At 42.5% G+C, this 13122-nt stretch overlaps 1 protein-coding gene and 1 pseudogene across 1 annotated transcript; one reads left to right on the forward strand and one right to left on the reverse strand.

Moving 5' to 3' along the window:
- Nucleotides 1-4524: 4524 nt before the first annotated feature.
- On the reverse strand, nucleotides 4525-4761 carry LOC101611584 (TP53-regulated inhibitor of apoptosis 1-like). Its single transcript, XM_045143554.1, has one exon. The coding sequence runs from the start codon at nucleotides 4759-4761 to the stop codon at nucleotides 4525-4527; it is 237 nt and encodes a 78-aa protein (XP_044999489.1).
- A 6451-nt stretch (nucleotides 4762-11212) lies between these two features.
- On the forward strand, nucleotides 11213-11312 carry LOC123458316 (annotated as a pseudogene).
- The last annotated feature ends 1810 nt before the right edge of the window (nucleotides 11313-13122 follow it).

Consider the following 13122-nt stretch of genomic DNA (forward strand, 5'->3'; position numbering starts at 1 on the left):
GGAGGATTGCCGTGAGTTCAAGGCCACCCTGAGACTCCATAGTGAATTCCAGGTTAGTCTGGGCTAGAGTGAGACCCTACCTTGAAAAACCAAAAACCAAAAGCCAAAAAAAAAAGTTACCCAAATTATGCACATATAAAATGACACTGCTAAAAGCATTCTCATATATGTCATTCTTCATAATTCCCAGAGAAATGGCATTGGGAGGTAGGCAGACAAGACCTTACACCAATTCAAAGACAGAACATGTGGGTTGGCTATAGGTCAGTGGTAGGGGCTTACTCAGCATGTGCAAGGCCCTGGGCTCAATTCTCACCATTGCAAAATCAACAAATGATTAAATAAATAATATGAAAAGTGAATAAATCTGAAGCTCATCGTCAAGGTCTTTGGATCTGAAAATATTCTCAGTGAAAATAAAAACACACATACATGGTAACATCATTTTTTTTTTTTTTTTTTGAGAAAACCTATAGTTCAAGTTACCCAGTTTTGGTCTGTTAGCTTATGTGGGAGCTCAACCTCCTGAAACTTCTCTGTGGTTGGTTCTGGCAGTCCTGAGCTAGGGAACAAGGCCACTGGAGATTGAACCCAGGACCTTGAACATGCTCCACCGCCCAGTATTTCCCAAGCCCTTTTAAAAATTATTTTTATTTTAGCAGGGCGTGGTGGCTCACACCTTTAATCCCAGCACTGGGCAGGTAGAGGTAGGAGGATCACTGTGAGTTCAAGGTCATCCTAAAACTACATAGTCAGCCCTACCTCAGAAAACAAAACAAACAAAATTATTTTGAGTCAGGGTCTCACTAAAGTGCTGGTTTTCAACTCACTGTGTATTCCAGGCAGGCCTTGATCTCATAGTGCTCAGCTTCCCAAGTAGCTGGGATTAGGATCCTGTGTCACCATGCCCAGCTTTGTTTCTATTTATTTGCAAGTAGAGAGAGAGACTGACTGAGAGTGGATGGGCAAGCCAGGGCCTCCAGCTGCTGCAAATGAATTCCACATGCACTGGCCCCTTTTGTGCATCTGGCTTTACATGTGTACCGGGGAATTGAACTCTGGTTGCTATAGTTTGAAGGCGAGCACCCTAACCACTGGGAAATCTCTCCAGCCCTGTTTCTAGTTTTTGATTATTACAAATAAGTAGGTTAGTTGGGTGTGGTGGCACACGCCTTTAATCCCAGCACTTGGGAGGCAGAGGTAGGAGGTTCAGCATGAGTTTGAGGCCACCCTGAGACTACATAGTGAATTCCAGGTCAGCCTGGGCTAAAGAGAGACTCTACCTCAAAAAACAAAATAAAAAACAAAACAAAAAAAGTATCTTCTTTTGTGTGTCTGGCTTATGTGGGATCTGGAGAGTTGAACATGGGTCCTTAGATTTCACAGGCAAGCACCTTAACTGCTAAGCCATCTCTCCAGCCCAAGTATGTTCTTTTATAGGCTTCTGTGTGAACAAAAGTCTCATTTCTCTGGGACAAATGTCAAGGAGTGCAGTTGCTGGGTTACATGGTGGTTTTATGTTTAGTTTATAAAATATGCTTTGTAGAGAAAGTGTCTATCCCATTCGGCATTGCCATTCATGATGTGCGAGTGATCCTGCTTCTGCATATCACCAGCAGGTGAATGTGTGACCACCTTGCCCACCATGTCATCAGACAAGCAGGCATCTAACATGGGACACACCTTGAGTTAGTCCTATACAAATGAATTTCTATCCAGCTTGTCCCATGTTTTCCTGGCCACGTCCAGACAGACATTCCTCAGCCTTCAGCCAAAACCATAGGCTCAAGCTACAAGTTCCTCTATACATATTGAGATATTTCATGGTTTTATCACATGGCCCCTTCTAAAGAACCACCCATTCCATACCCCCTGCGGAAAGGTAGGCCCCAGAAACCATTTTGTACCATGGGTCCTTGTCCTTCTTATCTGGTGCAAAGGAGGCTTCTGTAAATTGTTTTGAGGCAGCCTGATTCCTTCTCTATGTGCCTACTATTTTAAACTCCTATATGACATCTTTCTCTTACAGCTAAAGTCCTTCACAGGTTGCAGTAACCACTTTTCCTTTTACTCTATCAGGCCAAGAAGTGGTGATGGCTTCATGCATCAGACACTGTGATAGATGCTGTAGATAAAATGGTGAACTCATAGACAAGTCTCCTTCTCCCAAGATTCTTTTATTGAGCTGGGCTTGGTGGCACACACCTTTAATCCCAGCACTAGTGAGGCAGAAGTATGAAGATCACCATGAGTTCGAGGCCACTCTGAAACTACCTAGTGAATTTCAGGTCAGCCTGAGCTAGAGTGAGACCCTACCTTGAAAAATAAAAGAATAAATAAAATAAAAATAAAGAGTCTTTTATTACGTGGTGGGAACACAGGTAAGAAGGAGCTAGGTGATTTCAGATGGGGATCCTTTAGAGGACTACACGGGGCCCTGTAAGAGACACTGGTACTTTGAGGAACTGCAGGGAACCGAGCTTTGTGGGGATCCCACAGGCTTCTTTCTAGCACAGTTAATCATTGCCACTGCTACTGTTTTTTATGGGACAGAGTTTTTGACCCCAAGATAACGTGGTGAACCTTCACGTTATGGTTTGGATGTTAAGTGTCACCCGGAAGCTCATGTGCTGAAGGCTTATCCACAGCTGATGGTGCCACTGGGGAACACTCAGGAGACAGGGCCTAGGTGAAGGAGAGAAGCCATTGGAGGCATGTCTGGGAAATGGATATGGGGACCCCTGCCCCTCCTGTCTCCTCTCTTCCCTTCCACCGAGGCGTGAGCGGCTCCCTGCAATGATGTACTGCCTAGTCACAAGTCCAAAGTGATGGGTGTGACAAGTGACTAGATTGAAACCTCTAAAACAGTCAGAATAAATCTTTCAGATAAACTACCTTAGGTATTTTGTCATAGTGTTATAAAACTAACAAGATATTTTGCTGTCAACAAATTTTGGATTGTTAATGATCCTTGCACAATTTGTTTTTGAATTAAAAATATTACTCCAAATATGGAATTTGTGCTACAGACTTAGTGAAAACACATTTCCTCATAGTTTGCATGTCGTGTATCTATGAATACAACCAAACACTGCAGAGATTTCCTTGGCGGGCTTGTCCTTGTTGACTGTTTTTCTGAGGGTTATTGACCAAAGTCCCAGGAGCTCCTGTGTGGTGGTTTGAATCGGATATCACCCTGAGTCCTTGGTCCCCAGTTGATGGCGGCTTGGCAGGTGGAATCTTGCTGGAGGAGGCATGTTTCTGGAGGCTGAACTTGAGGTTTATCAGCACCTAGCTTGCCAGTGTTAGCTTGGCTCACTCTCTTGCTGCTATTTTCCATCTTCTGTTGTAAAATTGTGGTGTCCAGCTTCTGCTCATGCCATACTTCCTCCTGCCATCATGAAACAGCCCCTCAGGACTGGAAGCCCTTCCCTCCCACCAGCAGCGTTTGGTCAGGCCTCTGTCCCAGCAGTAAGAAGGTAACCGCAATGGCTTGAGGTCCTTCTCATGTGAAAATTGAAAGTCATGAGTCCCTCATCTTGTCTAGTCCAAGTGATTTTTTTTTTTTTTTTTTTTTTTTGGTTTTTCAAGGTAGGGTCTTACTCTAGTCCAGGCTGACCTGAAATTCACTATGAGGTCTCAGGGTGGCCTCAAACTCATGGTGATCCTCCTACCTTTGCCTCCCATGTGCTGGGATTAAAGGTGTGCATCACCATGTCCGGCTCCAAATGATTTTTAAAAAATTTTTTTTAAAAAAACTAATGTTACAATTTATTTCATTTTCATGATTACAGATATTATATAGGGCACAGTAGACAGATAAAAGCAAGCACCTTTCCCACATCTGCATCTGACCAGAGGCAGCATTTTTCCTTTTGAATGATGTGCAGATTAGCTTGAGTTGAAAACTGGCAGCAGCAGGTCTTTGTAATGAAGGTGCTTCTTCATTGGCAACCAAGCATGGTAAGTGTGAGCCATGCTGTGAACGCTGAGTTGGTCATCCAACTCGGGTTAAGGCAGGCATTGTTAAAAGCTTCCTCCCCTTCACTAACACAGGCCACCAGCAATCAACTATTACCACATAAAAATAAAACCGTGCTCCCCATTGATTGGAACCATAGTGCCTGGGCCCCTTTTAAGAGCATTAGCTCCCTGAGAGGAAAAAAAGGTCCTAACCGACTGCTTTCATGGACAATGACCCCCGTAGAGTGTACCTAAGGTCCTTTGCAGCAAAAATCAAGATCACCTTGGCCAGTTCATCAATACTTACATACAAGGCGTGTTTAAAGCTGATTACAGACCATGTATTGCAACCATAATCCCAAGAAATTGTTCAGTTTTAGCACATTTCTCCAAGTGAGAAATCATCTCAAAGCAAGAGTGACAGTTCATCATCTTCTAGAAGCAGGAAAATCCAGAAGGCAGAAACAAAAATCCCAAACTCATCAAATTCCACGTCTATCTTCATAGCCTTTGTTGACAAAATCCAGACTCCTTTCTGTTCCTAATGTGAGGAATCCATCTTCAGGGCCAAGAAGAGTTTTCAGGCTTATCTTTGCCATGGCCCCTGAACTCCAGTCCTTTAATAGGAATCTCTTTCTCCTTTATTGCTTTCTGAACACACTGCTGGTAGCACTTGAAGAGGTCAGTGCACGGGTCCCCAGAGCTGTCCCCTTTCAGGAACTTCTCGGCAAGCCAGCGATTGAAACACTGGTCGTACTCCCGCTTCATGTCCGTGCAAGCCTCCCCGACGCTGTTCATGGCGAGGGCGAAGGCGGAGGTGGCGCACTCTCGATTTTTAAAAAAATTTTTATTAGCATTTTCCATGATTATAAAAAAAATCCCATGTTAATCCCCCCCCACACACACTTCCAAATGATTTTTGACAGCAAGGAATTTATAGCTATATATCAAGACAGTCTCTTGCTAGTTTCAGCTTGTCAAACCCTTCTGCTGCTTGAGTCTGTCATTTTACATATAGGTAGGTGCCTCTCTCAACTTCAGGTTATTTGTGAGTGTGATTAAAAGCACTCTCAGATCGAATTTCAGTTTCTAGTATTGGAGAGGACAGAACACGGGGCACACCTGTCTTAGGGGGAACATTCTACTCTTCAGCCTCTTTGGCTCAGTTGTTCAATGAGTTAGAAAGTCACTGGATTTTCGCATCTTGTTCACAAGATGATAAAATCTTTGGCCAAGGGATGTTTCTCACATGAAGCTACACTCTACTGCCTGTTTGGAGCATTTGATGGGACTTGTTCTATTTATTTGTTTATGTTTTTCAAGGTAGGGTCTCGCTCTAGCCCAGGCTGATCTGGAATTCACTCTATAATCTCAGGGTGGCCTTGAACTCACGGTGATCCTCCTACCTCTGCTTCTGAAGTGCTGGGACTCAAGGTGTGTGCCACCACGCTTGGCCTGGGACTTGTTCTTGAACCTGTCTGGTTGGCTTCTAGCATTTTGGTCCTTGATTGCAGTGTTGCTCCAACTGCTTCCACATCTAGCTGTCAGCCATTCTCTTGTTCTTCCTGCCCTGAACACAACAACCACCAAAAATCTCTGTTGTCTTTAGGATTTTTTTTTCTGCAACTTCTGGCTTTCCCTGACACTATTACCTTATAATATTTTGTTGCATTTTATATGCTCATTCCTTTAAAATTTCCGTGCCTATGACTCAGAATAGCCAGTTGTTATTTTTTTGTATGTCCATGCACATATATGCACAGCTTGGTTACTTGTCATTATATTTTATGAACATTATTTTTCACAACCTTCCAAGCCCCTTGAAATGCCTTAACTTTGGATTTATGGGCCACAGGGTCATTCTCTCTCTTCTGTTTATTTTAGGAAATCCTTTTTTTTTTTTTTTAAATGTAGCATGCATGGTTGATTCTTCCTAGAATTCTCTTTGTCCTCCTCAAAATCTTTAAGACAGCATGCCCCTCCCTTTGCTAGTGTTAAGAAGCCAGGTTAACAAATGGGCTTCAGAATTAGATAGATCTGAATTCGACTTTCATCTTCCCTCTCACTAGCTTTGTATGTTGCATTAATTAGCATGTTCAGCCCTCAGTTTCCTCAGCAGTAAAATGGGGATAGTCTCATGGGACTCTGTAATGCTCAGCACATTGTAAGCATTTAATACATGTTAGTTTAAAAATATTTTTCCGGGGCTGCAGAGATGGCTTTGTGGTTAAGATGTTTGCCTGCAAAGCCTAATGACCCAGGTTCAGTTCTCCAGGTCCCACGTAAGCCAGATGCACATGGTGGCTCATGCATCTGGAATTCGTTTGCAGTGGTTAGAGGCCCTGGTGCACCCATTCTCTCTCTCTCTGTCTCAAATAAAAATTAGAAAAAAGTTAATTTTTTTTTTCTATGTGTGTTTCTTGCCATTGCAAACAAATGCCTGTTTAGCTTTACTTGGGTGATTGGGGAAATGAACCAGGGCCAGTAGGCTTTATAATCAAGCACCTTTAACTGCTGAGCCATCTCCCCAGCCCCAAATGTTAGTTTTTATAATTAAGTATTTCATCAAGCATGTTATGTGCACAGTAAATATGAACTACTTTTGTTCTTATGATTCTTGCACATTTGACTGAATTATCATTTGATTTGGTTATTCATTATCCTACATATATAGCTTGAATGATGTTCCGTCCATGAGGACATTATTTTCCCAAGTTACATCACCTACTTTCTTAAGAAAAGCGCTTACCAAATTCTTTCCTTTTGGAATGTCAGACTTCCTGGTGTTCAGATAAAATCTCTTTGCGGCTGCCATGTTAGCCAAGTTTTCAGGCTACAAGCTTGGGGGATATGGCATTTCTTACAAGTTAGGCTCAACTACCTGTCCTCAAGAAGCTACTACAAGAGAAAAGTAAGAATGAAAAGTACAGGAAGGAGAGATATTAAGTGCAGCCATGTTGGGAAGGACACAGACGTCCGGTGACCCCCAGGTCCGCCTGCCAGGCACTGACCTGAGGTGAAGGCTTAAACTGAGGACAAGACACATGCAAAACCAAGCAGTCCTGGCTTGATGCGTCGTCGTCTGGGCTCCCGTCTCGCCTGCCTGCTGGTCTGGTCAGTTGTCAGAAGTGTGTGAACTCTCTTCCTGGCAGACAGACAAGCTCCTCTTCTGGCTGGACAGCACTAGAATCCCAGGGGAATTCCAATTCCTGGGGGACCATTGCTTCAATGGCCTGAGAGCCAAAAGGAGAGGCCCAGTGTTTCTCTTTAGTATAGCTTCACTCCTGCCAGGACAGTTACTTGGGTATCTCATTAGGCTCTTTTTCTAATTTCTTTTCGAGGTAGGGAATTTACTATGTACTCTCAGGGTGGCCTCAAACTCATAGAGATTCTCCTATTTCTGCCTCCCAAGTGTTGGGATTAAAGGTGTTCACCACCATGCCTGAATTATTTTTTTCCTTCCTTCCTTCTTTCCTTCCTCCCTCTTTCCCTTCCTCCTCTTCCTCCTCTTCCTCCTCTCCTCCCTCCCTCCCTCTCTCCCATCTTTCCTTCCTTCCTTCCTTCCTTCCTTCCTTCCTTCCTTCCTTCCTTCCTTCCTTCCTTCCTTCCTTCCTTCCTTCCTTTTTTCCTTTCCTTCTTTCTTTTCTTCTTTCTTTTGGGGAAGGATGAAGGCTGGCCTTGAACTCACAGAGATCTTTCTACCTCTGCCTCCTGAGTGCTGAGATTAAAGGTGTGTGCCACCATGCATGGCTAGTTTTATAATCTATATTCACAAAGTGTCTTCCATTACTGAAAATACTTTCATAGTTTTATCAGTTTATTCTTTCATCTTTGATCCTTTCCCAAAATTTTCTATTTTGTGAATGATTGATGCCTCTTGGAGATGATGAGAGGCCCTGTCATGTAATACACATCTTTATTTATTTTTACTTTTTATTTTATTTATTTATTTGGTTTTCTGAGGTAGGGTCTCGCTCTAGCCCAGGCTGACCTGGAATTCACTCTGTATTCTCAGGGTAGCCTCGAACTCATGGCAAGCCTCCTACCTCTGCCTCCCAAGTGCTGGGATTAAAGGCGTGTGCCACCCACCACACCAGCTAATCTTTTTTTTTCTAATATTTTATTTTTATTTATTTATTTGAGAGAGAGAAAGAGGCAGAGAGAATGGGTGTGCCAGGGCCTCAAGCCACTGCAAACGATATTCTAGATGCATGTGCCACCTTATGCATCTGGTTTACATGGGTCTTGGAGAATCAAACCTGGGTCCTTTGGCTTTGCAGGCAAGCGTCTTAACTGCTAAGCCATCTCTCCAGCTCAATATACATCTTTTTAAAAATTTTATTATTTATTTATTTCAGAGTGACAGAGAGACAGAGAAAGAGGCAGATAGAGAGAGAGAATGGGCATGCCAGGGCCTCCAGCTACGGCAAATGAACTCCAGATGCATGCGCCCCCTTGTGCATCTGGGTTACATGGGTCCTGGGGAATCAAGCCTTGAACTGAGGTCCTTAGGCTTCACAGGCAAGTGCTTAACCACTAAGCCATCTCTCCAGCCATCAATATTCATCTTAAAAAATATATATATAGCATATATATCATATATATGTGTAAATATATATATATATATATATATATATATATATATATATATATATGTACAGGTATTTTTTTTTTGCTTTTTTTTTTGGTTTTGTGAGGTAGGGTCACCTGTGGTTCTTAATTATAAGTAGTTATAAGTTTTATGTGAATCTTTTTCTCTGTCTTTAGTAATTGTTAATGTAAAGCCCTTTTGATCAGTGAGTGAACTCCCTGCCAATCTTCTCTTTTTCTCTTCTGTCTTTGGCCAAGAGTGCATTGGTCTTTGTTATTATAAGCCATAGTCCAGGAAAATCAAACCTGTTTTTCAACTTTTTTATAAAGCTAGCACTTTTCTTCCAGTACTTCCTTTTCTCTTCCAAGGTCAATATTTTCAACTTGAATATGAGATGAAATATCCTCAATGGAGGCTCTGTAGGGGCGGGGGCTACGGGCATTTTGTTCATGATTTCACAGCCATCCTAGGTGCGCCTCTAATGTTCTTGTTACATTGTTGCTCTCTGTAAGGGGCAGGTGGTAGTGGTCAGTAAGCTAGGGGTGGTGGTTTGATTCAGGTGTCTCCCATAAGCTCAGGCATGCTGAATGCTAGGTTCCCAGCTGATGGAGATTTGGGAATTAACGCCTCCTGGAGGCAGTGTATTGTTGGGGGCAGGCTTGTGGGTGTCACAGCCAGCTTCCCCTTGCCAGTGTTTGGCACACTCTTCTGTTCCTGTTGTCCACCTGATGTTGGCCAGGAAGTGATGTCCATCCTCTGCTCATGGTATCATTTCCCCCTTCCTTCATGGAGCTTCTCCTCAAGTGTGCAAGCCAAACTAAACCCTTTTCCCCCCACCAAACTGCTCTTTGTTGGGTGATTTCTCCCAGCAATGCGAACCTGACTGCAACACTAGGGGAATCTTGCCAGACACTAACTGTTCCAGCACCAGTTTAAAAATACCAACAAACTGGATTTATAGCTGACATAAGCATTATTTTCTTCCAGGTTTTAAAAAATGCATATGTTTACATGTGCTTATGCATCATAAAATGTGATTGAAATTATATTGTGGATGGGCCTTGAAAGCTTACAAGGAGCGTTTTTCTGAACCCCATTTCTGGCTTGGTTTACAGACCACTCTGAGGCAGGTGCAGATGAGTTAGGAGAGGTGGGCAAAGACGGTACTTGGCCAAAGCCCTTGTGCTACTTGGTTCCGGATATGGATGATGAAGAAAGAAGGGGAAGAAGATGAGGAGGAGGAGGAAGAAGGACTGGGAGATAAATATAGGCGATGAGGATAAAGGTGAAGAAGATGAAGGTGATGAAGGGGAGGAAGGAGAGGAGGATGAAGGAGAGAATGACTAATAGAAAAGAACACTGATGGGTTTCAACCTTTTATTTATTTTAAATTTCTCTAGTCCCTGGGAGCAAGTTGCAGTCTTTTCTTCCCACAACCCCTCAATTTCAGTGGCTGCACTTTGGAGGTCTCTTTTTCTCGACATCATGTTTCTCAACTTATCTGGGGGGCAATACCTTGATCAGAATACAACAGGGAAAGAGTCTCCACGTTTTAGTTCTAAATGCATTTTTACCCCATCCTGTCTAAACAAGAGCTGTATGCAACCAATGCTACCACTGTGCTCTGTGGGGAAAATGAAAAACCTGCTCCCTTCACTGCTGGCAATTGGAGGGCGCTGGCCTCTGGGTAGTTGTGCATAGAATTCCAGCTCCTTTCTCTGCATGTTGGGCTCAGAGATTATACTGTGTCTCTGTGTGAATATGGACAGTTCGCATTTACCAACATGTACCTATCTACTTTCTCTTGTTTAATAAAAAGAAAAAAACCTTTTAAAAATTGGGGAATAGAAGGTCAGCAAAGAGTGGGTTTGAGATGTCTGGGTGGGTTAAGTGGGCATTTTGACAACATGTCTTCTCTTTTGGCATGTTTAATTGTGATACCCAATGGACATCATTACAGTCTTTTTAAATGTTTTTATTTTTATTTATTTATTTATTTTAGAGAAAGAGGCCAAGAGAGAATGGGTTCACCAGGGCCTCCAGCTGGTGCAAGTGAACTCTAGATATATGCACCACCTTGTGCATCGGCTTATGTGGGTCTTGGAGAATTGAACCTGGGTCCTTTGGCTTTGCAGGCAAGCTCCTTAATTGTTAAGCCATCTTTCAAGCCCTTGTTGCAGTTTCAAGATGACACTTTGATGATTTTATTTTTAAAAGATATTTTATTTATTTATTTACTTGAAATAGAGAGAAAGAGGCAGATATATATATATATAGAGAGAGAGAATGGACATACCAGGGCCTCTAGCTACTGCAAACAAACTGCAGATGCATGTACCACCTTATACATCTGGTTTATGTGGGTACTGGGGAATCAAACCTGGGTCTTTAGGTTTTGCAGGCAAGCACCTTGACTGATAAGCCATCTCTCCAGCCCATGATGACTTGAACCCTGTTATGCTATGGGAGAATCAGCAGAATCCATAGGATTTATTTGGAGTTGACATTTTGTATTATAATTTTGTTTTATTTTAAAATTTTCTTTGTTTTCACTGGAAAGGAAAAAGATGCTACTCAGGTTTAAACATTCAGTGTACCAGTTGCTTTGTTATAATAACACTAAATATGTACAAAAAAAAGGAATAGCTAAGGGCATGCTTGCTTAGGTAGCACATATACTAAAATTGAAATGATACAAAGATTAGCATGGCTCCTACCCAAGAATGACATGCAAATCCATGAAGTGTCCTGTGTTTAAAAAATAGCTAGGTTACTCCAAAAAAGTATTATAGGTACATAGATCTGCCGTATGAAATATTGATGCTAATTTTAAATTAGCATATATATTAAAACAGTTGCTTCTCATGAGGAATAAACAAATTAATTGAAGAAGTAAACAAACACCCAAGAAACAAAATCATAAATAAATGGTATTCTGATTTACAAGAGAACCTATAGTGCTCATTGCAGGGAATATGATCAGTTATTAGATAAATGAGTTAGAATAATTGGTTGTTCATACAGAAAAATAGTGAAATTAGAGCGCTACCTTACGTTCTACAAAAAATCAATTCTTAGGCTTAATACTTTAATATGAATATACTTATGGAGAGAATACACTCAAACTAAATTATATAAAAGTCCCCTTATGTCATAAACCAGAATAAGACTAGGAGAGAGAAGAAAGAGGAGAGGAGGAGTAACTTGACAGGTTAGGGAGGGACAGAATTTGGAGAGGAAGGGGCTTTACATAGTCAGTTCCATGTTGCTGGGCTGAACATCCAAACCAGGCCAGTTTAGGGAGGAAGGGGTTTGTTTCAAGCTTACAGATCCAGGGGAAGGTCCATCAGTATCAGAAGAAGTTGTTTCCATACATCCAAGCAGAGAAACCATCACTGGCCAGCAAACACCAAAAGTGACAAACACAAAACCCGCAGCAGCAGGCCCCCAGAGCTCCAGCTGCTCTTCTACCTTTGGGCTGGAATTTAGATCTGCCCTCAGTGACACCTTAGGGCTGGACTCCAGGATCCATTCCCTAGTGACACCTTCTCCGGCCAAGTGGCTGGAGATCCAAGTTACAAGATTTAATAAAACACCCGAGTCTATGGGGGTGTGGGGGATATACATTCAGATTACCACAGAGGGGTCATGGGTAGGGAGGGTGGAGAGGGAGTTACACAAAAGCTAAGACAACATGAATCAATTCTGTAGAAACCCCCCCGCCAGCTGGCTGGCACTCTACAAGACATAACCACCAATAAAGGGGGAGGGGGAACAATCCAAATGGAAGGTAGAAAGAACTTACCCTTAAAATATTGGCCTCTGGCCTGTAATTCCCAGGTCCAGAATTGGGTTGCCTCCCCACAGGGAGCTGTTGGCCAAGGAGAACCATGAAGTCCCCAGAACAACGTAAGCCATTGCCAAAACACTTGATTACCTTCCAGAGCTAAAATGTAAGACCCTACTGCTGAAGACAACATAGGCTATAGTCACTGGACATTGAAATACCATGCTGGAACCAAAAGGGAGGAAAAGAAAAAAACAAACAAACAAAGAAATAAATAAACAAACAAAAAGGAAACTAGCTCCTTCCTGGCTAGCTCCCATATTTCTGGCAAGCACTATTGGAACTCCTGGAAGAAAACAGTTACCAACAGCGTGAATAGTGGACCCTGCAAATTATATAATTAATCAGCCAGACAAGAAGTACACACTTGTGCAATAGTGGCACACAGCCTCTGTGGGTAACCAACAGTTCTCTGATAGGACATGAGACCTGCTCAATGGGAGAGAACTCATGTCTGGTACTGGAAATCAAGTCAGAATCCCATTGTCAGGAAACTCATAGGCTTCAAAGTGAAGCCCCCCATTGCTCTCTGGAGAAGAGTGGGCTTGCACACCAAAAAGTCTCTCAAGTAACTTTGTATACCCCTTTTAGCCCAAGCTGCTCTCCCTCTTGGTTGGATCCAGAAATTCTACTCCTACTTGCATGCTATAGAAACACACTTAGGCACCGGGGGTCATGCTACAGGAATGTTCATGGCACTGTTACTCATAACGGCCAAAAT

The sequence above is a fragment of the Jaculus jaculus genome, chromosome 1, assembly GCF_020740685.1.
Source record: "Jaculus jaculus isolate mJacJac1 chromosome 1, mJacJac1.mat.Y.cur, whole genome shotgun sequence".
Lineage (NCBI taxonomy): Eukaryota > Metazoa > Chordata > Mammalia > Rodentia > Dipodidae > Jaculus > Jaculus jaculus.